At 40.8% G+C, this 26,334-nt stretch overlaps 1 protein-coding gene across 1 annotated transcript in view; it reads left to right on the top strand.

Moving 5' to 3' along the window:
- The window catches only part of LMNB1 (lamin B1), a 54,286-nt gene that overhangs the window by 813 nt on the left and 27,139 nt on the right, over positions 1 to 26,334 (top strand). Inside the window, exons 2-3 of the mRNA XM_020879433.2 lie at positions 22,777 to 22,933; positions 23,577 to 23,702. Of these exons, the coding sequence (XP_020735092.1) occupies positions 22,777 to 22,933; positions 23,577 to 23,702 (283 nt within the window). The remainder of the gene's footprint in view (positions 1 to 22,776; positions 22,934 to 23,576; positions 23,703 to 26,334) is intronic.

The following is a 26,334-nucleotide window of genomic DNA, read 5'->3' as shown; positions in this document are numbered from 1 at the left end:
CTGCCGCTCTGGCGGGAGGCGAGGGCCGGAGTGCCCACGCCCTTCGGAAGGGGCAGGGTCTCAGTCTACAAGAAGAAAGAATCTAGTGTTTTTTATTGGGGGCAGGGGTCGCGCAGAGCCCTCAAGCAGTAGTGATAGTGGGACGGGGATGCACATTTCCCGATCTTGGATACCTAGTAGGACCCGGCGAAGTGTGTGCGTGGGCCCGCCAAAGACCAGCTCCGGGCTTGGGGCTTCGGACCGTAAGATCCAGAAGGCTTTTCCGCCCCGGGACTCGGCGGGCGCCAGGTGCGGGGAGGTGGCGTCAGGGCGCGCGCTTGAATGCGCGCCCCGGTTTCCGGCCAGGCCGGAGACAAAGCGTCTGGTGGGTTTGCGGTGCTGGAATGGCTGTCCGGGGAGATCCCGCTGCCCGTCTGCAGAATGAATGAGCTCTGCGCGGGCCGAGAGAGAGAGGAAGGGGAGGGACCTGCCTCCGGCGTCCCGGTCTCCCGGGGGTGGGACCCGCTTTGGCGCGCTTAGTCTTGGCCCTGTGACATTTTGCGCTGGTTCTGCGCCTGCCTTGCTCACCGAGGGAGGGGAGGAGTCTGAACTGCGCGCCACTGTCTGCTCCGGGCAAGTTGGGTTTTTTAAGCTGGTTAGCTTTGGGGAAAGGTGTCCTTTCTGTGGAGACAGAAGAGGGTCCTTGGATGCTTTGTACAGGACTTCGCAAGCTGGGTTTTCCTGTATGGCCACTGCTCTCCGATAGCCGGACCACCTCCCCCCCGGCAACAGTCCTCTCGCATAACTTTTGCATCGCCAAGAAATAGTTACTTGATTTTTCGAATGTAAGATAGACCTAGCACAGTACCCCCAGCTGTCGTGTTGGCAGGCCAGAGCAGGTGAAAGGGTGTTATATAAATGTGGAGAGTTGTGGTGAGGGAGTTTGTAGTTGTTGCTGTTTCGTCCCTAACTCGTGTCGGACTCTATTGCGAGCCGGTGGACTGTAGCCCGCCTGGCTCCTCTGTCCATGGGATTTCCCAGGGGCAAAAATACTGGAGTGGGTTGCTATTTCCTCCTCCAGGGGATGTTCTCAATCCAGGGATCGAACGAAGGAAAGCTTGTAATTAATCCTCGTAAGAGAGTGTGAATTATCAGTCCAGGGCACAGAGATAAACTTTGCCGATCCTACCTTGCCTTTGTGAGGCAAAAAATAATGGCATGATTGCCACCAGTAGGCAGTTAGTGTTGATGTCACGCTTTAGAGTATTGCTCAGTTTGGCCATCAGAATTCCGGAGGTCTCCATCTCCTCTTGCTATTTGAAATTTCTGGAGATGCCTGAATCTGACTTACTTTATGTTTCCCTGAGTGTCTTTCTGTCTCCATCCGTGTAAATGTTCCTGTCTGGGTCCCTGTGGTTTTGTATATGTGAATTTCAACTTCCTCGATGTTAGATATTTGAAAAACGGTTCAGAGTGTGTACACTTGGTAAAACTAAAATACTGTATAGACTGGCTTATAGTGATAAATGATGTCTCCTGACTCTTTCCAGGAGACAAATCACATTTAGCTCTTTTTGTTTTTGAGTATTTAGTCCCACAAAATAAAGATAATAAGCTGGGACTTCCTGGGCAGTCCAGTGATTAACATCCTGCTGAATATGGCAGGATGCAGGGGGCCACACATGGGTTCCATCCCTGGTGGGAGATGGTCTGGTAACTAATATCCCAGCTTGCCTCTTAGCCAAAAAAAAAAAAAAAAAGCTTGTATTTCTGTTTCCTGGATTTTTCAACCTTTGGAGTCAGCTTTTGAAATGGATCAGTACTCTCACTGCTGGCCCCCTCTTCCTTCAAATTTGTTGTTACTGAATTTCTTATCTTGGATGCTATTGCTTATGTGATTCACCAGTATCATATGTACCACTAAGAAAAAAGAAATTTCAGGGCCATATATGTAGGATATATCTTGTTGGACCCATGGTGGTTTCCGGCATGTTAACTGTGACACAGATCAAGTATCTGTTAGATGCCAGTCACTGTTTTATGTGGAGGATACAGAGATTTTTTTTAAAAAGTCACTGCCCTAATGTTAATGTAGGGGAGATACTCAGCAACTAAGTAAGAATTGTGTTTCATGTAATCTGAAACATTTTTGGTGCTGGTGCTTTTGCCTTTCCAGAAGGCATCCAGGAAAGGTCTTTTTACATAGTAACAAGACTGCCACCTGGCTGACTGTAGTTGTACAAGGCTCTGCATGGATTGTAAAATGCATGCTGGTTTCAGCAAGATGAGAAAGTGAAGAATATGTGTATTATTAGTACAATCAGTGAAATCAGTGTATGTGATATAATGCTAAGGTAACAGATACTGCTGCTAAGTCACTTCAGTCGTGTCTGACTCTGTGCGACCCCATAGACAGCAGCCCACAAGGCTCCTTCGTCCCTGGGATTCTCCATGCAAGAACACTGGAGTGGGTTGCCATTTCCTTCTCCAGTGCATGAAAGTGGAAAGTGAAAGTGAAGTTGCTCAGTCGTGTCCCACTCTTCACGACCCCATGGACTGCAGCCCACCAGGCTCCTGCGTCCATGGGATTTTCCAGGCAGGAGTCCTGGAGTGGGGTGTCAGTGCCTTCTCCGAACAGATACTAAGGGAATACAAATGAAGCAGGGAGGGATGGTGTCGTTAAGGAAGGCCTGTCTGAGGGCTTGACAACTGAAAACAATATTTTAGATGTCTATTGGGATTTGATAGAAAAATAGCTTGATAGATATATATTTAGCTCGATAGATGTATATTTATATATGTAGAGCCTACACATATATTTCTGTTGTGAGAGTCAGATATATTTTATTTTTTATTATGTATCAACTCCTCAAAACATGCCACATTTTACTTTGATATTTCAATCCTTTTTTTTGTTTTTAAATAGCCTTCCATCTCTATGGCTGATTAAAGAAAAGTTTTCCTTTAGCATATCTAGAAACGTTTTGAAGATATCTAGTTATAATATCTATTATGTGAGGCCACTTTCTTCCCTTAAGTTCCCTGCTCCTAAGACATGGTGTACAACTAACAGACTAATATACCTGATTTAGATCCAGTTTCCTCCTGTGTTACATATTTTTGATTCCTTGGTTCCTTCATTCGTTTTGTTGGGAGAAGCTTTAAGTTACTTATTCAGAAAAGATGGCAGGAGTTAAACTTTCCCAGTCTTGTATGTCTGAAAATAACTAATTTTTGTCTCATGCTTGATTGATAGTTGGACTAGGTATAAAATTCCACTTCAGAATTTTTCCTCGCAGCTTGGAAAGTATCATAGTGACCCATTGTCTTCTAGCACCCAGATGTTGTTACTGTCTACCTAATGCCAGTCACAGTTATTTATTTATTTATTTATTTATTTATTTATTTATTTATTTAGGTATTTGCTTTGATTTTCTTTTCCTCTCTGAAAGCTTTGGGATTTTCTTTTATTCTGGTTTTCTGGGATTGCATGGTGAAAGGTCTTAGATATGGATATCTTCTTATGCATTCTAGTTATGCATCTTTTCTATTTCAAAGCTTGATCTTTATTCAGCCCTGGGACCTTTATTCCATATGTTTTTTGAGTTCTGTCTTCTTAGTTCTCTTTTGTTAGAATGTTGAACTCTTGGGTATCTTGTTTTCTCATAATCGTTTTTGTTCTGGGAGATTACTTTGCTTTTCTGCATCTCAGTAGTGACATTTTAAAGGCAGAGTCATACTTTTAATTCCAAGAAATCTTTATACAGATATTTCTCTTTATTTATCTTGTCTAAGGATGCATTATTTTCTTTAATCTGTCTGAGGGTAATATTTAGAGTTTTCTTTTAAAAATTCTCTTCTCATTGGATTATCTCTTTTTCTTCCCTGGTTACTTGTTTTTTTGTTTGGGTTGGGTTTTTTTCCCCTACTAATTTTTGTCAATTGCTGATCCTTGGTAGTCTACATTTTCAAGTGAAGGACTAGGTAATGCTTGAAAATTAATGCTGGATTGTTTAGGTTGTTCCTTCCTACTTTTATGAGTGGAAGAGCAAATTAGGACTTCTTTATATATGAATGAATGTACTCTTGGCCCACTTGTTGGAAATCCTGCATTTATGTTAAGGGATGCCCAAGAGGGTGAGGTGCAAAGCTGTCTCATGGGTTAATCCATCATTTTAATTCTGCTTCACTTTCTCTTGTAACCTTTGTGTGCATGATCTGTGATAGGTACATTTATCTACATTTCATCTACTAGAAATTTGTTGAAATGTTTGCTAATGAGCCCTTTTCTGTTCGCTTTGATCCTGTGGGTTTATTTGTTGTTAACTGCTTTTTTTGTTAAGAGTCTAGTGGGGAGATCAATGCATGGTAATCCTTGGAAATTTTGGAAATCATTTAATTTTGAGCAATGTAATAATTGGAAGTATGATTTGTAGGATGACAAAGAAGTAATGTTTTATTATCTGGGTCCATTGAGCTCTTTTGTTTATGAATAATTTTCTCTAACTTACTTGGAGTCAAAGTCTTTGTAATTAGTCTTATCATTTGGGTGTATTTAGGTTAGGAAAGCAAGTCTTAAGAGAATTATAGATTCAAAAATTATTTAGTTCCTTTTTGGTTTTTAGCATTCTTTGTTTTAGCCTCACCTCTCCATGTGTGGGTCCTCATCCGGGAATGAACCCATGTGCCCTGCACTGGAAGCATGGAGTCTTGACCACTAGATTGCCAAGGAAGTCCAAAGACAGAAGAATTCTTGGAGACACTTGTCCTGTTAGAAAGAATTGGACAACAGTTTCTGTGCAGGTGGTCTCATTCATGGAAACTGATCTCAGATCTAAGGTATAGCTACTTTGATTCACTCTAAGAGTCCCTTGGACTGCAAGGAGACCCAGCCAGTCAATCTTAAAGGAAATCAGTCCTGAATATTCATTGGAAGAACTGATGCTGAAGCTGAAACTCCAGTACTTCGGCCACCTAATGTGAAGAACCGACTCATTGGAAAAGACCCTGATGCTGGGAAAGAGTGAAGACGGGAGGAGAAGGGAACGACAAGAGGATGAGATGGTTGGATGACATCACTTATGCAATGGACATGAGTTTGAGTAGGCACCGGGAGTTGGTGATGGACAGGGAAGTCTGGCATGCTGCAGTCCATGGGGTTACAAAGAGTTAGACATGACTGAGCTACTGAACTGAACTGAAAGCCTAATTATTAGTATGTTTCATTGGAAGGTTTTTGGGGAACACTTAATGATGATGCATACCATTAGTCAACACTTTAAACAAAAAATAAAAAATGGATTTAATTGAGAATTTCCATATAAGCTAATTATGAGGAAAAACTAAATATAAGAGAAAATAATGTTGAATGATTATTTAGTAACTAATTACATGGATATATGCTTTTTTTTCCTTCAGTGGTATAAGTCCACAGTCTTTCATGTAAAATCCACATGGCCACATGTGGAATTAAAAGCAATTCCAAATGTAAGAAGGTAATATGCGTGTACTGTACATGACACCCCCAGTGAGGTCTGGGGTAGCACTCTGTAAAATAGACATTTTTGCAAGGAGAGATATTAATAGTCACAGTAAGTGGAGAAAAATGTCTAAAAATAGCCTCATATCCATTCAGGTCAAATTTTGTCACCAAATGAATTAATGAAAATGTAAGCTTTAGAGCTCTGGACTTATGTATAGGAAAGGAATGATTATGTTTTTTAATTGACTGCTTAGTAACTTCACTTGGCTTATCAGGTTCTAGAAGTTGTACTGTATTCGTCAAATACAAATAAACTTGATTGATTCGTAGTAGATATTCAAACTTGAAAGGATGCAAAATTAACTCTATAGTGATTTTCTGTTTTTTGATAATTATGAATAATTAGGAACGTGGAAATGGGAGCTCAGTTCAGTTCAGTGCAGTCTCTCAGTCGTGTCCGACTCTTTGTGACCCCATGAACCGCAGCACGCCAGGCCTCCTTGTCCATCACCAACTACCGGAGTTTACCCAGACTCATGTCCATTGAGTTGGTGATGCCATCCAACCATCTCATCCTCTGTTGTCCCCTTCTCCTCCTGCCTTCAGTCTTTCCCAACATTAGGATCTTTTCAAATGAGTCAGCTCTTCGCATCAGGAGGCCAAAATATTGGAGTTTCAGCTTCAACATCAGTCCTCCCAATGAACACCCAGGACTGATTTCCTTTAGGATGAACTGGTTGGATCTCCTTGCAGTCCAAGGGACTCTCAAGAGTCTTCTCCAACACCACAGTTCAGAAGCATCAATTCTTCTGCACTTAGTTTTCTCACTGGAATGTAACTAATACAATGGATGCTGTAGGGTTGTTTGAGATGCTGAGCAAGTCAACTTACATTTCTTCATTTTAAAAAAAATTTTAAAAGGATATCCCAAGAAACTTAGTTTAGTATATTACAGATATTAGGCTTCAAAACGTTTTTTTTTTTCATATTAATCTTTGAGGTACTGTACAAATGTTTTGTTAAAGTGGAATTTCATGTCTTTTCAAAAGTTGGTGCTTTTTAAATATAATTTTGTGAAAAGAATGTCTTTTCTCCAAATAGAATAAAGTTTAATGTTGGTTGTATTTTTTCATGCTGCATATGCATCTGAAGATATGTAGGCTTCCTACTTCCATCCCCAAGCAAATTTTGAGTGGGATAGGTTTCAGGTTGAGGGGATCAAGCGTACATAGTATATTCCTTCGGGAAAATGACATTCCTCTGACTTTTGGTTTGTCAGTACCTTCGTAAAGAAACTTCTGTTGGAAAATTTGGATTTGTGTGTTTTCATTAAAAATTGTGTACAGGTGCTGATATGCTGCTAACAAGTATAATTGGGACACTTGTCAATCATGTGTCTCATGATAGCCTGAGATATAGTAGCACTTCCTACTTTTTGTGATTTGGGACAGGTACTTCAGTTCTTTGAACCTTCACTTTCTCATCTGAATAATTGGGATAAGGTGTAAGCAGTCATTTTCTGAATCTCAGAAGAATGAAGAAATTCAGACCTTTTTCTAGTCTTTCATTTACTTGTCTTATATTAATGGGTGGGTTTTTAACAGGATTGGCAATTTGAAGAAATTAGGAAGCATACTGAAATGCAATGTAAATCACATAAGCTATTTATTTTTCTCTTACTTTCCTCAGGGGAAAAGGGAGTGGTGGGGACTTACTGTATATTGGACTTACTGTATACATTTATTCTGTTGACTACATATTTTGGTCACAGAGAATACAATTTAGGTGCATAGACTAAATACCTGTGGGTTGTTTTAATATTCATATTTTCCAGTTTTCAAATGTAAAATAATAAATGCTAATCTGCTCTAGGGACTTTTCTTTGTATGTAGTATAGTTAGTTAGAAAAAAATTCCAAAAAACTTGATCTCATGTATTGCTTGGTCTTCTGTTTATGTCCTGATTTTGCCCTGGTAGAAACAGGTTGCCAGTAATTCCCTAGCCTTAATATGAGAGGTGTAAAACTTCATGGTAAATATTACTTTAATTTTCAAGGGAAGAATGGGAAGGATTGCTGCTTAGAATTGGTACTAAAGTCTAGGCGACAGGTTCTAAGTAATGAAACCATCATGATGCTTCCTTCCCATGCTTTCAAAGGATGTTTGATAAAGCAAGATAACTTTTGGAGTTGTTTATTTAAAGTAGGAGGATAGACTAGGTATTCTTTTGGTGTACCCAGATTCAAGGAAGTAAACACACAGAATGAAAGATGAAGCACTATAAAAATACGCTTGGTGTTTTTTCCCTCCGTACACTCCATATGCTTGTTCTTTTCATTTGTCCAGATGACGTCACCTCAGGTATTTTTGAGTTAGGTATCTTTAGACTTCTATATCATCACTGTAGATGTATTTCTTGCACACAGTGAGAATGAGCCCTAAGTATCAATTGTATGACGGGACCCTGTCTAACTGAAGTTACCAGTTATTTCTGGGATCCGGGGTTTCCTAATCGGAGTTTTTAACTCTGCCTCCCCCCCCCCCCCCAGTATATCTTTCTGATAAAATGGTTTGTACTTTGGCTGTTATTGTTGGGGAATTAAAAAATATATATATATATATATTTTGCTACACAAAAATTATATGTACTTTATGGAAAGTAGAGATAAGCACAAAGAAGAAAATAAAAATCACCCTTAGTTCCATAAATAAGAGTTCTGAAGTTTTCCTGTTTATATCCATATAATTACCAAAAATGGGTTCATGATAAATGTTGATGTGTAACCTTAATTCATGCTACACTGCTTTGTCAACTTCTTTACATGTCAGTACATGTGCTGTATCATCATTTTAAAGATACATCAACAGCCTTTGGGGTAGGATTAGTTTACTGTGACCAAAGATGTAGGTTTTGCAGTGGCTATATCTACCTAATTTCTGAGAGATCATAGAGGGCCATGATTATCTTCTCTCTTGCTGACAATGTAAGATTTTTTTTCCTCCTGGTTAACCTAGAAATGGTTAAATGTTAACTAATTTATTCGTTAAATATTAACCACTGCATAAAGTAATTACAACTTTGCCAATTTTTGATGCTGCTGATAGTATATGGGTGTACTTTTTCTTGTTTCAGAGAATTTAGTTTCTGGGGATTTCTTTTAGTTCTTGATCATTTTTATTGTTATGGTCATGTTGCAAGTATACAGGAGTAAAGATTCACATTTGGGTCACAGTCTTAGGTTTTTGCTGATGTCTTTGCTGTAGACCTGAATGAAAGTGAGACTTTCCCTAGTATGTTTACTTGGTCCTTTTAAAATAAAATTTTTGCCTTTACTGCATTTGCATTTATTACATTTATAGAATTACAGCACTTTTACTGCTAGGAGGAGACTTGCATCATCTGATCTATCCAGCTCACTTCGTGGGTTCAGAAATTGAGACCTAGAGAGATTAGAATACATGTGCAAGATGCAGGACAAAAAGAGCTGATGTTTATTTTGTGCTTATTGTGTTTGCCAGGTACTGTGCTAGATGCTTTACAGATACTGTCTTTTAAGCCTTGTGATAACCTTGTTCAGTGGCTGAGGAAACTGGTGCAGTGACTGAGGCAGCTGTTTGACATACTGAGGCGATGTGCTAATGCATACCCAGGCTCCCCTGGTGGCTCAGTGGTAAAGAATGTGCCTGCCAATGCAGGAGACACAGGTTGGATCCCGGGTTGGGACGATCCCCTGGAGGACGAAATGGCAATGCACCCCAGTATTCTTGCCTGGGAAATCGCCTCGACGGAGGAGCCCGGTGGGTCACAGTCCATGGGGTCACAAAAGAGTCGGACACGACTAGCGACTGAGCACATAAGCGCATGCTAATACAATGTAATCAGTGCTGTGATAGCAGGATCCTCTTCATGCTGTGGGGGATGGGGCTGCCAACCACCCAGGGCAGAGCAGGAGCTGGTAAAGCTGCTACTGAGGAGAACGGGGGAGGCAGTGAGACCTGAGCTGAACGTGGAGAGGTAAGTAGAGTTGACTTCTAAACGGAAAACTTTAGAAGGGCAACCTAGAGCTGTATAGATGTATAAAAACGAGGTGAGAGAGGGTTTGATTTTAGGTAATGAAGAGCCTCGAGAATTTCAGGCAGAAGACTGACATGATCACTCTGGCTTTTTGTGGAGGAAAAAAAAAGCAGAGGTGGAAACACTAGTATGAACATGTAGGGCCAGGGCTCCTGAACTGAGGCAGGAAGTGGGACGGGGCAGAGGCGGACTGAAGAGGTACTGAGTGCAGGAGGTTAGGGAAATCGGAGTCTTGGGAGATGGCTTCCATGCCCAGGGCACTTGGGGAGATGGAGTTGCTCTTAACAGAGACTGGCAGGAAAGGACCAGATGTAGAGCATCCTACTCAGAGTTAATGAGAAGTTAATGGTGTTCGTCAGTTAGTTGTTGCTAGATTGCTAGGTGGAAATGCCAGCAATTTGGAGGACTTCTCTGGAGCTCTGAGGAGAGACTTGATTGGAGGTACAGTTTTTGGAGCCTGATATTGAGGGGTAAAGAGAGAGAGAAGAGGGACAAAGTCAGACATGGGAAACATCTACATGTGAGGATGAGGCAGAGGATGGAAAACCTACAGTGAAGATAATAAGTAATAGCAAGAGAAGTAGGCCCAGAATTGAGTCATGGAACAAGGAGATTTACAAAGGAATGTTAGTGTAGTTCTGGTTTGATAAGGCCTAAAAAGTATCCATTGACTTTTGTTCATGGGAACATATTGTTGACTGTGAGGAGCATCTAATGCTAGTCAAAGGCCAGTGGCCATTTTTAAGGAAGAAATGGGAATAAGCATGTAGGTCACAAAGGATGCTTGATGTGAAAGGAAGAAGTTCTAAAGGTCGATTTAAAGTAGATTTTTACTTGATGTTTATGTAGTGAAACATTGGATAGGGTGCCAGAACACTTATCCCTCTAAGATTCTGCCCTAAAAAATGTGATTGTTTCACTGCCTTTGCCTAAGACACTTTTAAGTAGCTCCCAGGACTGTGGCTTCTAGAGTAAAGAGTAAACTCCTCAGTATCACCCAGTAGATTGACCATATAATTTAGCATCCAAACAGGGATACTTCTTTCTGAGTGTGAAAGAGAGAGCTATTGATAATTGTGCTGGGACAACTGGTGCCCGTTGAAATTGCCCTGGGTAGACTTGGACATGATGGTCGTCCTGCCTGAATGTTCTTCCCTTCATGAGCTGGCTGCTGAGCGACTCTCTGGCTTCAGCTTTTACCACACTTGGCTTTGCTCCCTCCTCCAAACGTGAAGAGTTTTATTCAGTCCTATCTATGGAAGATGAAGAGTTGAGTTTTTCATTCTATTCATAATACAAATTTTTCTTCCTCTTTTCCTCCTAATAGTCATACATTATATTTCAGTTGAGATTAGCTTTAGGTCAGTTTTTGGTATATAATGAATGGTGTTCTGCTGCAAATGCTCCTGGAGCACCAAGTTGCTCATATGTGACCGGTAAATAGATAAATGGTGTAATTATAATTGGAGGTTGTATTGATTTATATGCGACTTTTCCTAGTCCAGGAGAGTCAGAATTTCAAGAGTAGAGTTCAGAGGAAAAAAAAGCTCTGACCTCACTTCCATTTTAACAAAGTTAAGGATCCCGCGCCCAGGATTCCCTCCCCCAGAGAGGTACTCTACCTTTGTTCTTAGAGCCTTGGTTGTATTCAGTTTATTTCTGTCTCTAATGTCTCAGTTCCTGCAGGTCAGCGAGGCCTCTCTGATGTGCATCTCTGAGCATCTCTTGAGGCAGCTCTAGCCACACTAAACTGACTGTTTGCATTGCCCAAGCCATCTCCTAGGGTACTAATTATGTTACTGCTGGTGCTTTGGTTACACAGCTGTGTAACTTTTGAATGATTAGTTCCAACCTTATTCTTCGCATTCTCTTATTTTTAATGTGCAAGAGTTTTCAGAAACACATTTTGTGTTACAGCAGAGAGGCCTATGCTCTACAAACATAATCCTCAACAGAACTCAGTAGTGTTGTATAGTTTTCCTTTCCTGTACTGCTCTTCCTTTTGATTACCTATGAAAATAGTATTTTCAGTCACTAAGTCATGTCAGACTCTTTGTGAACCCATGAACTGCAGCATGCCAGCCTTCTCTGTCCATCACTATCTCCCTGAGTTTGCTCGAACTCATGTCTCTTGAGTCAGTGAAACCATTCAACCATCTCATCCTCTGTCGCCCCCTTCTCCTTTTGCCCTCAGTTTTTCACAGTATCAGGGTCTTTTCCAGTGAGTCAGCTTCTTCACATCAGGTGGCCAAAGTACTGGAGCTTCAGCACCAGCCTTTCCAGTGAATATTCGGGGTTGATTTCCTTTAGGATTGACTGGTTTGATCTCCTTGCAGTCCAAGGGACTCTGGAGTCTTCTCCAACACCACAGTTCAAGAGCGTCTGTTCTTTGGCACTCAGCCTTCTTTATGGTTCAGCTCTCACATCAGTACGTGACTACTGGGAAAACACAACTTCAACTATATGGACCTTTGTGGGCAAAGTGATGTCTTTGTTTTTTAAAATACTGTCTAGTTTTGACATAGCTATTCTTCCAAGGAACAAATGCCTTTTAATTTCATGGCTGCAGTCACCGTCTGCGGTGATTTTGGAGCTCAAGAAAATAAAATTTGATGCTGTTTCCACATTTTCCCAATCTATTTGCTTTGAAGTGATAGGACCGAATGTGGTGATCTTAGTTTTTTGAATGTTCAGTTTTAAGCCAGCTTTTTCATTGTCCTCTTTCACCTTCATCAAGAGGCTCTTTAGTTTCTCTTCTCTTTCTGCCATATAGGCGGTGTCATCTGCATATCTGAGGTTGTTGATATTTCTCCCAGCAGTCTGGATTCCAGCTTGTGATTCCTCTAGCCTGGCATTTCTCATGATGTACTCTGTATATTAGTTAAGTAAGCAGGGTGACAATATACATCCTTGACGTACTCCTTTCCCAATTTGGAACCAGTCCGTTGTTCCATGTCTGGTTCTAACTGTTGTTTCTTGTCCTGCATACTGCTTTCTCAGGAGGCAGGTGAGGTGGTTTGGTATTCTCATATCTTTAAGAATATTCCACAGTTTGTTGTGATCCACAAAGACTTTAGCATAGTCAACAAAGCAGAAGTAGATTTTTTTTTGGAATTCCCTTGCTTTCCCTCCCCCCCCCCCCCACCACTTACTTAGTTTTGTTTAATTATAAAGAAAGATGAAATCAATTGTTAAGACATCAAGTCAGTAGGAATCAGGAGGCTTTCTATTAGTTTTATCTTATTAGAGAAATATAATTTGGCATCTGTGCTCTTTTCTTGTCTAGTTGCATTGCATAAGCATTGATACTTTGGGTGTAGAATTCCAAGTTGTAAAGAATATTTCCTCAGAATTTCAAAGGCACGCTCTACAGTTTTCTAGCTTTTGTTGTTACTAAGAAGTACTAATGACTGAAAAGTTAAAGAGCTTGTAGGACATATCCTTTTGTTTTGGAGTATTTGTGGAAGGTGATGACCATCACAGCCACTCTCTGCCTTGGGGAGCTGGACATCTTGAATCTGGGGCTGCTGGTCTTGAAGGGTCTTCTGTGGAGGTGGGGTCTGGCTGTGGTTCACTCTGGAGTCATAAAATCTGGTGGTGAACATGTCAGGAGTATCCATCTGCACAAACTCTCCTTGAGGTGGACGTCTTGCATGGGTCACCATCACCAAGGCTTGGCCCCACTCAGCAGCCTGTAAGCTATGACTCCTCAGGCCGAGCAAACAACCAGTGGGGCACACAGCCCCACCCATTAGCAAACAGGTTGCCCAAAGGCTTCCTAAGCCCACAGCTGTCTCTGAACACTTTAATATTGTTAAGCTGGCAATTCTCCCCAAATTGACCCACAGATTCAGTGCAGCCTCTCTCAGAATCACAGTTGTCTTTTTTGCAGAGATTGTCAAGCTAAGCCTAAAATTTAAATGGAAATCCATGGTATCCAGAATAGCCAAAACAGTCTCAAAATTGGAGGAACGATTTCCTGATTTCAAAATTACTATAGTAATGTATGTGGTGTTGACCCTGCTTGCCAGCAGGGAAATTGCCACAAATACTAGGAAGGTAGCCCCTTGATACGTCCTTCTTTTGTACTATGGATGTACTAGCGAGAGTATATACTTTGCATCTAGAGTCCTAGCTGCAAGAGATTCTGGCAAATGTAGTTTTATGTTTTCTAGTTTAAGAAACCACAACTAGGAGGGTGGAATGGACATTGGGTGAGTCAGTTGACAGTGAGAGTTTTTCTCAAAGGTCTGATGACTGTTATATGTCCTCTCTATTCAGAAGCAGGGTTCTAAAAATGGGAAGCTGTATGCATGAATGGAGCTTCTTGACTAAGCATCATTGTGTAACAGTGGAATCATTTAGTTGGGAACACCCCGTATCAGTGTCTTCAAGTCGCCTCTCTTGGGTTTTGTCTGTACAGTGTACTTTAAGTTGAGGGAGATTGAGAGGCAACACAGCATCTGTAAAAGTCCACTAGAATTCTCCTGCCTTTTCAGTATGATAGTGCTGCCTTTCCAGGTGGTGCCAGGTCTGAGATTCTGTTTTACTCCTGAGAGAGTAAACTTTTCCTTTTTTATCCTGGTGAGTGAGGAGCTGTTGGCCAAGGAACAGAGAGTATGATCTGCTTTGCCTCTCAAATAGATTTCCATCTAGTCCTACTTGAGGTTACTGGGGTATCTCTTGCTATCAACAGTATCTGCAGTATAAATTAGGTTATTTCTCACATGGCCCTGTGTCTGGCTGGAGAGTCGGCCTCGTAGGGTTGGCTAAGCTCATTTTCACTCATCTAACTTTAGCTTCTAAAATTTTGTTCTTTCCGTGTCAGTTTGTTACTCAGTTGTTGTGTTTCTGGATGGGGTACTAGTGGAGCCATGTTTAACGTGCCGTTTTTACTTGGAAGTTACATCATGTACCCTTAGGGCACTGTGTACTATTTTCTGTTTCTTGGGGATGTTGCTGATAGGTTTGATTTGTTAAGACAATTTTGTGTGATTCATTGGTTCCCCTACTGGACTGGAATCTCTTTGTGCACCGGGCTGGAGTCTGATTTTGCTGCATCTTGTATCAGCACATTTCTTAGCACTCTCTAGGCTTCCCCAAAATAATTATTGACTTAGTAATAACCATTTTTGTAGGAGACTATTTTCCCTTTAGATTGGGTTGCACATAACCCATAGAGGAGCAATGGAATAACTGATGATAGTAATTGTATTGCTGGATAAAATTGGGGTTTGAAAAGTGATTTTCTGATGTGAAAAATGGCTGTTGACATAAAATCAGTCTCTTTATGAGTGAACTATATAAAATGATCATCCTCCCCTCTAACTCCTTATTCTGAATTATTTTTCTTTGAGATATAGATTATCCCTGCTGTATATGTATTTGTGTCTCTCCCCAGTATAATGTATCTTCTGTAAGATTGTTCATTGCTAGTTTCCACACTCCCAGATCAGTGACCTGGCATAACCAAGTTGTGATTTTGGTTGTTTTTCCCCCCAGTAAGTCATTTTTTTGTTAGAACTTAAACTGTGTTTGTCCGTTCCTCACTCTTGTGTCTGATTGTGTCAGTGGATTTCTTTTGTTCAGAGAAATGGTACTGTGGTCCAATGTTGATCTTGCTTAATGTTTTTCCTAATTTTAATCTGATTGCAATTAGAGTTTACCTGATTTTGATTGGGTTGTTGCTAATGTGTTGACTGCTCAGTTTGTTTATTTATGTTTATTTTTTTGCCACGCCACTTGGCTTGTGGGATCTTAGGTCCCTGACCAGGGATGGAACCCATGCCCCCTATGGTGGAAGCACAGAGTTCTAACCACTGGACCACCAGCAAATTCCCAGCTGCTCAGTTTATTGAATGAGAAGCAGACTTTTATTACCACCAGAAACTATCCATTTTGGACTTGTGCAGAAGCATCTTAGTCCTTTTGCTTGTGTCGGAGGAGACCCTTATTAATGGAAATGTGATCACATGACTTTGGTGACTTTGTATATTATACTTACCTTGAAAGTGAAAGTGAAGTCGCTCAGTCGTGCCCGACTCTTTGCGACCCCATGGACAGTAGCCTGCACCAAGCTCCTCCATCCGTGGGGTTTTCTAAGCAAGAGTACTGGAGTGGGTTGCCATTTCCTCTATACTTATCTTAGTTGTAATTAATTTTCCTTGGTAGAAATATTGTAGACCATATCCCTTCTCCCTTGGGAAGGGAAGACACTTTGAGGACAGGAGTGAGGCTGATGAATGAATGTTGGGGCAGATGCATTTAATATGCAGTGTGAGTCTATTACTTTAGATAGATTACCCAGTTTCAGGACAGAAGGTTTTTGTTTGGGCATATTAGTAACCTTTATTTTAAGCCCAGACACAGTTCTGTCTCAGTCTCTGTGGGGTCTCTGGGCCCTGGTGCGCACAGGTTTGTTTGAACCCTCTGAGCGTTTCTGGCTGGTACGGGGTTTGATTCTAAATGCAGTTTTGCCTCTCCTGCCGTCTTGCTGGGGCGCCTCCTTTGTTCTCGGGTGTGGGGTGTCCCCGCAGAGCCCCTCTCCAGCCGCACTGCTGCCACGCAACCTCCACTCCAGCGCCTACTGTCTTGCTGGGGCTTCTCTGCCCTTAGACACGGGGTATCTCCTCACAGGCGCTCCCACGCCACACAGCCTCTGCTCCCGCACCAACTCATTTGAAAAGACCCTGATGCTGTGAAAGATTGAAGGCAGGAGGAGAAGGGGAGACAGAGGATGAGATGGTTGGGTGGCATCACCGACTCAATAGACATGAGTTTGAGTAAACTCCAGAAGTTGGTGATGGACAGGGAGGCCTGGCATGCTGCCGTCTATGGGGTCGCAAAGAGTCGGACACAACTGAGCAACTGAACTGAACTGAAGCCCAAAATAAAGTTTATTTTTGCACTGAAAGTCTGAATCATGGCTACATAATGTAGGGCATATTGATTCTAAACTCTGGGTATGAAAAGCGTTAATTGATCGCCATTGAATAATTACACTAGCGTTGAGTGGTGTTCAGCTGCCAGCAGACAGCTGTTCAGGTGAACCTTACTGTATATTAACACCAGAGCTCAAAGAGCTGGGCCTGATCGGCCTGGCTCTCCATGTAGAGTGGGTCTCTTTTGAGGGATTTAAAACGCCTTTGTAGATATGATTAAAAATAATTTTATGAAGAATGGTTCCTGTTACCTGATTGGAGGTAAAAAACTGAATGACTTTTCCCGTTCATTCCCTGTAATTTGTTTTTCTAAGTAAGAATGGTCCTGAAGTAAACGTTAGTGACGAGTGCTGAGTTAAGAAAGATAGCTGGACACCTGCTGAGAAATCATTGGCGTGAGTTGTTCTTGTTGCTCTTTCGTGTTCCTTTGTAGTCTCATTTCCATCGAGGAGATGATAAATTAGGAACCTTATTCAGTCTGAATTTGTTGAGTAGCTACTCTTATATAAGATGAACCTGACAGTCTGTAATAGCTTTTCAAAATGGCAAATAAGTGATCTGAGCAACCAGAGTTGTCTAGTATTTTGCTATGGAATATTATGAGTGGGGTTTAAAACATACCTGAGAGTGGTTCCTTTTTGGTTTCCATAAGCTGTTGTCTGACATGTGAAGGCAGTAATTAAAAAGACCCAATGCTTGTATTTCTGTTTTTATCTTTAGAAAGATGAGTGTTTCTTGACTGTTTTTTTTCTTCCTCCCCAGATGTGTGGCCTTTTAAACTCAGTATTCTAAAGTCTATTATTATTACAGTTTGGATGTATTTTTTCCTAAGAATACACATCTTCAACATACTTTATTAATTTAGCAAGCATTTGTGTGTGTGTTAGTTGCGACCTCCTGGAGTGTAGCCCGCCGGGCTCCTCCGTCCGTGGGATGATTCTCCAGGCAAGGATGCTGGAGTGGGCAGCCGTTCCCTTCTCCAGGGCCTCTTCCCAACCCAGGGATCAGACCCAGTTCTCCGTCATTGCAAGCAGACTCTGCCTTCTGAGCCTCTAGAGCCCTGGTTTTCTTGCCCTTGTCTATTCTTGTGTATTTGCAGTATAATAACCTTTGGTAAATTTCATGGAAATGCCATGTAATATCCAGAAAGTAATTTTGTATACCTTCTTCTAGTCATGTAACTATTCTATCAACTTAGAGACCATCTTACCATTTAGGTCTCTTATTTTGAATTGCTTAATGTAACACTTTGTTACTTATATTTCTGTATATGAGAATCAATGAACAAGGACAAAAGTACTTGAGGAAAAATTGAAAATTAATGGTACTTGTGAAAGAAGAAAACCAAACCCAAATATATAAATCCTGTCCTAAAAATGAACATGGATTCTTCGTTCACGGGTATGTAGTGGGTGGTTTAGAGAATATGAATTCAGGGACTTTTGGGGTTGTGTTACTAGTCAAGCTGGAGAATTCATTCAGCTGAGCATTGTGCTATATACTGACTTGTGTAAACTGACTGGTGAAATGTTAGCGGAAGGGCAGTAAGTTGCCAAGTGAAGTCGCTCAGTCGTGTCTGACTCTTTGCGACCCCATGGACTGTAGCCCACCAGGCTCCTCCGTCCGTGGGCAGGCTCCTCCGTCCGTGGGATTCTCCAGGCAAGAATACTGGAGTGCGTTGCCATTTCCTTCTCCAGGAGGTCTTCCCGACCCAGAGACTGAACCCGGGTCTCCCGCATTGGAGGCAGACGCTTCACCGTCTGGGCCACCAGGGGAGTTGCCAGTGACTGACCAGTTAATTAAAACCGCTCTGTAACAAGTTCCATGTTCTAGTGTGTGTCCCTCTGCTGCGGCTGCTGCCAAGGCGCTTCATCGTGCCCGACTCTGTGCCACCCCACAGACGGCAGCCCACCAGGCTCCGCCGTCCCTGGGATTCTCCAGGCAAGAAGTTCTGCTTAATTTCTGGTTCACACTAATTCTTCTTTCCCTATTTAAGTGGTCAACTTAATTTTTCAGGTTTTACGCCTACAGTATGATTCATACTTAACTTTTAAGTCATTATTATATACTTACTAGGTCTTCTCTGTGATTTTACCTACTAGTGATTTTTCTGTATGTTGTGCATTTGTGATGTGACTTTAGTTAAAATGTGCTCTACAGTTACTGCCTGCCGATGATGGATATCCCCTAGGAGCTCAGTGAAGCCTTTGTTTTCCAGCAATTATGTAATTGGTTGCATTTTCTAATTTCCATTTGTTTATTGGTGGGAGTAGTCTGGAATGGGGTACACTTACACAAATGAAGGATACTGAGGGAGTGGGATACTTGTCATCCAAGGAGAAAAGGTAGTGCAGAGTCCTCAGCAAACAGACACAGAGTTCGAGAGTCAGGTAGTTCAGTGCCGACGCCAGGGTTGAAATGCTGATCCTAAAACTACTCAAGTTCAAAGAGTTGGTAGGTTGAAAAACCAAGATCATTAAAGCAGTGAAGCACAGTGGTTTTCTTGGTAGTCAGAGGTGGTCAGGAGTAATTCAGAAAGTAGTATGTAATGAATTGTATTTAGGTTATTTAGTCCTACAAGCCTCAGGAGATTATAAGGACAGGTCCCAGATTTAGGTACCAGGTTCTATTGGGAAGTACATTATTGAAGTTATGTCTGTTTCTCTTGATCCAGCGAAATAGAATAACAATAATGTTGGTCAATCAGTTCAGTCGCTCAGTCGTGTCCGACTCTTTGCGACCTCGTGAACCTCAGCATGGCAGGCCTCCCTGTCCATCACCAACTCCCAGAGTCTATCCAAACCCATGTCCATCGAGTTGGTGATGCTATCCAACCGTCTCATCCTCTATCGTCCCCTTCTCCTCCTGCCTTCAATCTTTCCCAGCATCAGGGTTTTTTCCAGTGAGTCAGCTCTTCGCATCAGGTGGTCAAAGTATTGGAGTTTCAGCTTCAACATCAGTCCTTCCAGTGAACACCCAGGACTGATTTCCTTTAGGATGGGCTAGTTGGATCTCTTTGCATTCCAAGGGACTCTCGAGAGTCTTCTCCAGCACCACAGTTCAAAAGCATCAATTTTTCAGTGCTCAGCTTTCTTCACAGTCCACTTTCACATCCATACATGACTACTGGAAAAACCATAGCCTTGACTAGACAGACCTTTGTTGACAAAGTGATGTCTCTGCTTTTTAATATGCTGTGTAGGTTGGTTATAACTTTCCTTCCAGGGAGTAAGCATCTTTTCATTTCATGGCTGCAATCACTCTCTGCAGTGATTTTGGAGCCCAGAAAATTGAAGTCAGCCACTGTTTCCACTGTTTCCCCGTCTATTTGCCATGAAGTGGTGGGACCGGATGCCATGATCTTAAGTTTTCTGAATGTTGAGCTTTAAGCCAACTTTTTCACTCTCCTCTTTCACTTTCATCAAGAGGCCCTTTAGTTCTTCTTCACTTTCTGCCATAAAGGTGGTGTCATCTGCATATCTGAGGTTGTTGATGTTTCTCCCAGCAATCTTGATTCCAGCTTGTGCTTCCTCCAGCCCAGTGTTTCTCATGATGTACTCTGCATATAAGTTAAATAAGCAGGGTGACAATATACAGCCTTGACGTACTCCTTTTCCTATTTGGAACCAATCTGTTGTTCCATGTCCAGTTCTAACTGTTGCTTCCTGACCTGCATACAGGTTTCTCAAGAGGCAGGTCAGGTGGTCTGGTATTCCCATCTCTCAGAATTTTCCACAGTTTATTACGATCCACACAGTAAAAGGCTTTGGCATAGTAATGTAAATGTAGCCTTTTCAGCTGATTATTTTTTTAATGGTCAGCTATTTGATTAGACCTGGTTACTTGCTATGAATGAAATTCAAGCTTGTTTAGTCCCTAAGTTGTGTCTGACTCTTCACAGTATCCCGTCAGGCTCCTCTGTCCAAGGAATTTCTCAGGCAAGGATATTGGAGTTGGTTGCTATTTCCTTCTCTATGACTGAAATTCAGGCTTACTTGAAAGTAATTTTGTTTCTTAAGGGAGGAAATTCTTAATTAGAGTGTTAGCTATGTTTTATAAACCTTTTTTTATTGTTGCTGCAATTTAAAGTTTTGGTTCTTAGGTAAACACCTCCAGTAAATGGATATGTTTTCTGACTTATACTCAGCATGTGCATGTGTGAGAACATCTCCTTTGAATAGGCAGGTCAGTAACTGAAGAAATTCAGTTAGGAAGTATAGTCTCAGAAAAATGCCCACCGATGCCTTAAGTGATACTTCCTCGTAACTCTGGATTCCTGTCTAAGTTATTCTTTGTTCAGAGCATTGTCAGTTGTTACTCTGTGCTTAGGTGATGCATACTCAGATGTGTATATGACACGATGTCAGTTTTGCAGGTTTCTGGGCTTTGACCATGTGCTGGTAATTAGACCAAGACTTCCTGCATGATCTTTAAACATCATTTAGTTTCTTTTCTTTTGGCTGTGCTGGGTCTTCATTGCTGTGTGGACTTTTCTCTAGTGGCGAGGAGGGGTTCTCTGCAGCTGCTGTGTGCAGGCTTCTCACTGCACTGACTTCTCTCTGCTGTGGAGCGGGGGCTCTGGGCGCAGGCTTCAGCTGAGATTCCTGGCCTCTGGAGCGCTGGCTCAGTAGCTGTGGCGTAGGGGCTCAGTTGCTCGTGGCACGCGGGATCCTCGGACCAAGGATCAAACCTATATCTCCCACATTGGCAGGTGAATTCTTTACCACCGAGCCACCAGGGAAGCCCCTCCTAATGTTTACTGACTTAAATATTAGTCAGTGATGCAGAAGAATTTTCTAACTGTTAAGTAATTTTGAGTCAGTAGCTTTTGTAATGTTGTGCAATTCTCTATAAAATATGATTGTGTTTTAAACTCCAATGTATTGCGCTATTTCTCCCTTCCAGCTCTGGTCATTTATACTGTGGGGTGAAGTAATGGCTCTTCCACAGGCATTGGTTCTTTTCTATGGTGTTCCTAGCTTTGGGACCCAGCACTTGTATGAATTAGGGGTTTTTGTTACAAGTAAATAACTATGGGAATTTTATTTTCTCCTACAGTTGGTTTTTTTCCCCCGCCTTTCTAAGCAAAGTCTTCAGTGAAAGACTGCCATCTTGTGGTTTTTAAAAATACAGAATTAAAAAAAAAAATACAGAATTTAAGAAAAAAAAATTCTTGTTACGTGACTGCTGAGATTTTATATGTGTATGTAGTTGTTTTATAATACCAAAATGAGTAAAAAATGAGTACTATTTAATCTTCTTTTTACACTACCTTTGCTTATTCTTTGGATAGTTTTTGTCTTCATTTTATTATGATATTGATACAATATTTTAAGGATTTCTGTTAAGTAAAGAAAGTGGGCTCTGTTGAACCCGCTCTCAAACATCAGTAGTAGAAATACTTCTCTGTTATAGTGGTTTTTTTTTTTAAATAGCAGTTTTAATTAAGAACTTATATTGAGAGTTTTTATATTATTAAGCCTTTTCCAGTATGACCTATTAATGATAATAGAATTATTTGGATTAAAAAATACTGATCTTTAAAATGTAATTATTTGACAAACTGTATCCTAAGGAGCCTTAATTTTATAATGTAGAATTCCATTTAATAAAAAGCGATATTTAGAAGTAAAATACACCTAATTCTAGTTTCATTTTTGTATAGTTATTAGTATAAACTGAAAAAGTTGTTTTCTTCAAAATACTAGAAAGGCCTTTATTTGTAGTTAAGGAAGTTTTAAAACCACCTCGTGTGTCAGAAATGGAAACTACTTGCAAGCTTGGGGCTAGTTCTTAGGTAATGTTGAAGAAGTGTCTATATATCAACAAGTCATAACATTACTTTTTGAAGCAACTTCATTTTCATTTATTTAATCTCAGCATTTATCTTGATTTATGTCTCCTGTTTATCTTGATTTTTAATATTCATTGTATTTAAAAATAACAAGTTTTCACTTCTTCAGAAATGTCTTAGTGAGCCATATAGACACCTCTTTATAAAACAAGAAGGCTTGTGTTCTCTCTCAGAGACAACCAGATTCTGATAGGCTGGGGCTCTGGACATCTTACACCTAGAGTCGTTCCTAATTGGGGAAGGGCAGTCGTTGAAGGAAGAAGTTATTATCCACCAAAGATAGCACTCTAGATAGAGTGCTCCCGAATCACTCCTGTAATTTTAGTAGTTTATGGCAGCCTTTATTTAAATTGCCTCCTCTTTTGTTTCCCGCTTAAACAGGGTGGGAGAATGGTTCAGTTCAGGGGTATAATATGATGTCTTGCACTTTTTCAAATGTTCTGCAGTTATGCTAAGAAAGAATCTGATCTTAATGGAGCCCAGATCAAGCTTCGAGAATACGAAGCAGCGCTGAATTCGAAAGATGCAGCTTTGGCTACTGCGCTTGGTGATAAGAAAAGTTTAGAGAGTGATTTGGAAGATCTGAAGGATCAGATCGCCCAGGTAAGTTAGACTCTGCTCTTGAGCTGTATTTCAAAGGTTAATAGCCCCATCTGTCCTGATTGTAAAACTTGTTTTATGCTTTTTATCTTAGAAAATGCACTGAGCTATTTTGGCCAGGGGCGGGGTGTGTGGTTACACCTGCGGGATAGACCTGAGCTAGCCAACGTGTAACGCGCCCTCCCCGCCCTGGCTCTGTGTCTGGATCGTGCAGATCTTGTCGCTGCTGCTCGTCCTCTCTGCTGTGCTGGTGCTCATTCATTTCACCATCTCACAGCTTATTTCATTATTGTACCAAAATGTGAGGTAAAAAGAGAGAAGATGTCTTAATGGTGCCCTCCACACAGGAAAACATGGAATTGGTAGCTAAAATCGTTCGTTTGAGTTTTGAAACGTAAGCCATAGGTATCTGTTCATCCCCTGTTGCCACTTACAGATTTGAGGGGTGTTTTGATGTGACACTCTGTGGGTGGGACCAGTGGTTGAACCCACAGTTCTGTGATAAAGATTATCATGAGGGACTCTCATACATTGACAAATATATAGAAATTGTAATACTTGACTTGATTCAGTCCATAGGTATATATTAGATTCATTACTAAATGATTGCTGTATAATTTTCATTAGTTCTTTTTCCTTCTATTAGTTGGAAGCCTCTTTAGCTGCTGCAAAGAAACAGTTAGCAGATGAGACTTTACTTAAAGTGGATTTGGAGAATCGCTGTCAGAGCCTTACTGAGGACTTGGAGTTTCGTAAAAACATGTATGAGGAGGTAATTATATATAATTTTTCTTCTTTAAGGGATGGAGGGATCCCAAAAGGCTTTGTTATAAACCATACATGTGAAAAAATGGGAAGAATTTTGTAGGCAAAGGATTTAAGGCACTGTTGCTAAAAAGGCTGCATGTAAGAATTCAAGGTGTTATGGTGAATTTATAAGCTTTAGGGCTTCCCTTATAGCTCAGTTGGTAAAGAATCCGCCTGCAATGCAGGAGACCCCGGTTTGATTCCTGGGTCAGGAAGACCTCTGGAGAAGGGATAGGCTACCCGCTCCAGTATTCTTGGGCTTCCCTGGTGGCTTAGCTGGTGAAGAATCCGCCTGCAATGGGGGAGACCTGGGTTCGATCCCTGGGTTGGGAAGATCCCCTGGAGGAGGGAACAGCTACCCACTCCAGTATTTTGGCCTGGAGAATTCCATGGACTGTATGGAAACTGTGGGGTCACAAAGAATTGGACACAACTGAGAGACTTTCACTTGTGCAGTAATATAACTTAATTTACTTCATCTAACTTAAAAAGGTCTGGCCACAGCTGTTAATTAACTATCAACCTCTTTAAGCATTTGTATTAGTGATATATTACTTCAAAATTTAGTATCTTAAAATCACAGACTTTTACTATCTTAGAGTTTCTCAAGGTCAGGGATCTAAGAGCTGTTTAACTTGGATGGGTGTCTTCAGGGTCTCATGAGGTTGCAGTCAGGCTTTCAGCCTGGTCTGGAGGAACACTTCACAGTTCATTCACAACTGTTGTCTGGAGATACCGGTTCAGCATCGGCTTCCTCATGTGTCTATTATGTTAGTCGCTCAGTCGTGCCCTCCTCTCTGCAGCCCTGTGGACTGTAGCCCACCAGGCTCTTCTGTCAGGGCTGCACATGATGGGATTCCTCAAGAGTGGATGATGAGAGAGAGCAGCAAGGCAAGCCTCATTCTCTTAAAGAGACTAATCCCTAAATGATACACTGTCACTCCCCATCTCACAGACCAACCACGATACAGTGTGGAAGGGGGCTCACGAGGAGATGAACACCTGGAGGCGGCAGTCACTGGGGCTGGCTGCCCACAGCGTTTATAGTTATATGTGTATACTAAAAAATATCATTTATCAGCCATAACTTCTGTGGCTCAGCCTTGAGGGGTAAAAGTAACAGCTGTTACCAAAAAAGATGTGTAGTGTAATACAGTTGAAAGAGGCATGTGTATTTTCTCAAAATTGAAGAGGATTTGAGAACATGCAGGTTAAAGAACATGCAATTAAAGACTTATGTTTTTTAAATGTTTTAATGTTTTTTTAAAGTAATGTGATGTTAAAAATGATGACTAACAATTTTAACATAGGAATTTATTATAGAAATTAAATAATTTTAGTTTGAGAAAAATAATTTAATAGAAGTTGACCATTTTTACTGGGTATTGTGGGGACAAAGCGCACTCATTGGATAAGCAGCCAGACTTTGGACAGTTCTTGAGTCGGTTTCTTATTTAAAAATGAAATACCAGTACTTGCTGTTTTTTTCCCAAGAAGTGGTGAGGATCAAAGTGAAATACCGTATGTGAAAAGCTCCTTATAAATTACTGTGACTGCTGTCATATAATTATTCACTACAGTTCATAAATTGAAGTATCTTTACTTTGACTTACATTTTCGTTTCATTTCGTTAAAATTGCCCATGATCTATTATTTCTTAGTTTTGAAGCTGTGTGGATTCCTGCATCTTTAAACCAGAGGTTGAGAATTTTTTTCTTTGCATGTCATTTATTTTATGTAAAATACTAAGTGAAAAATGACATCAGTAAAAAGTAATTTAGTATTTTTAGAATGTTTGGGTAGCAGCTTTGAATTTTGGGGTTTTGCCTTTTTGAGATTGAATTAAAAAAAAATTCCTCATTTCTTTTTTTTTTTCACATGGAGGGTCAAATTCTATTCAGTAAATATACCTAGATTCCTTATTATGAACGGTTAAGGGGTAAGAGGAAGGAGAAAAGCAGCAAAAAGAGGAAGGAAGGCAGATGAAGGGCAAAATAGCTACTTAGGTACCTGATACTGGTTGAACTAAACCTTTTATTTGCATATTTTCATGATTTAAGTAGCATTCACTTTATATAGATATGAGCCCTGGGAGACTAGTAGCAGAACTGGAATTTGATCCCTGGTTTTCTGATTCTGTCCAGCTCATCTTCCTCTGGCTAAGAGAAAGATGAGGGCATGCATAGAAAAACCGCATGAGAGGATACAGAAACAAGATACAGAAACAAGAAGTTCTTCTTATGTCTCCCCCTTGTGGCCTCTTTAATTATTGCCATTAAAGACAGATCTATTTTATTTTCAGAGCTAGATGCTAGAATGGAAATTTTATTCTTGGACTTGTGTTCCTAGCCATTCTAGTTTGGATAATTCCTTAAAACCTAATGTGAAGGATTATGCTTATTATTTCTATTCTCTGATAGTGAATTGTCATATGTACTTGAGATAGAAAAGTGATATGGTCAATAAGATTCTGTATCAATTGATGTTGATACCTTAGCATCACCAGCTATTAGGATGAGTCATGTAAATTAGCTTGCTGTGTCCATTGCATCTTAGTATGTCTAAGACAAATTTTATTTTATGCATAAACCTTCTGG

Source organism: Odocoileus virginianus, chromosome 3 (assembly GCF_023699985.2).
Source record: "Odocoileus virginianus isolate 20LAN1187 ecotype Illinois chromosome 3, Ovbor_1.2, whole genome shotgun sequence".
NCBI classification, from domain to species: Eukaryota; Metazoa; Chordata; class Mammalia; order Artiodactyla; family Cervidae; genus Odocoileus; species Odocoileus virginianus.
Note: the sequence above shows the minus strand (reverse complement) of the source record. Positions and strands in the feature narration are given on the sequence as shown.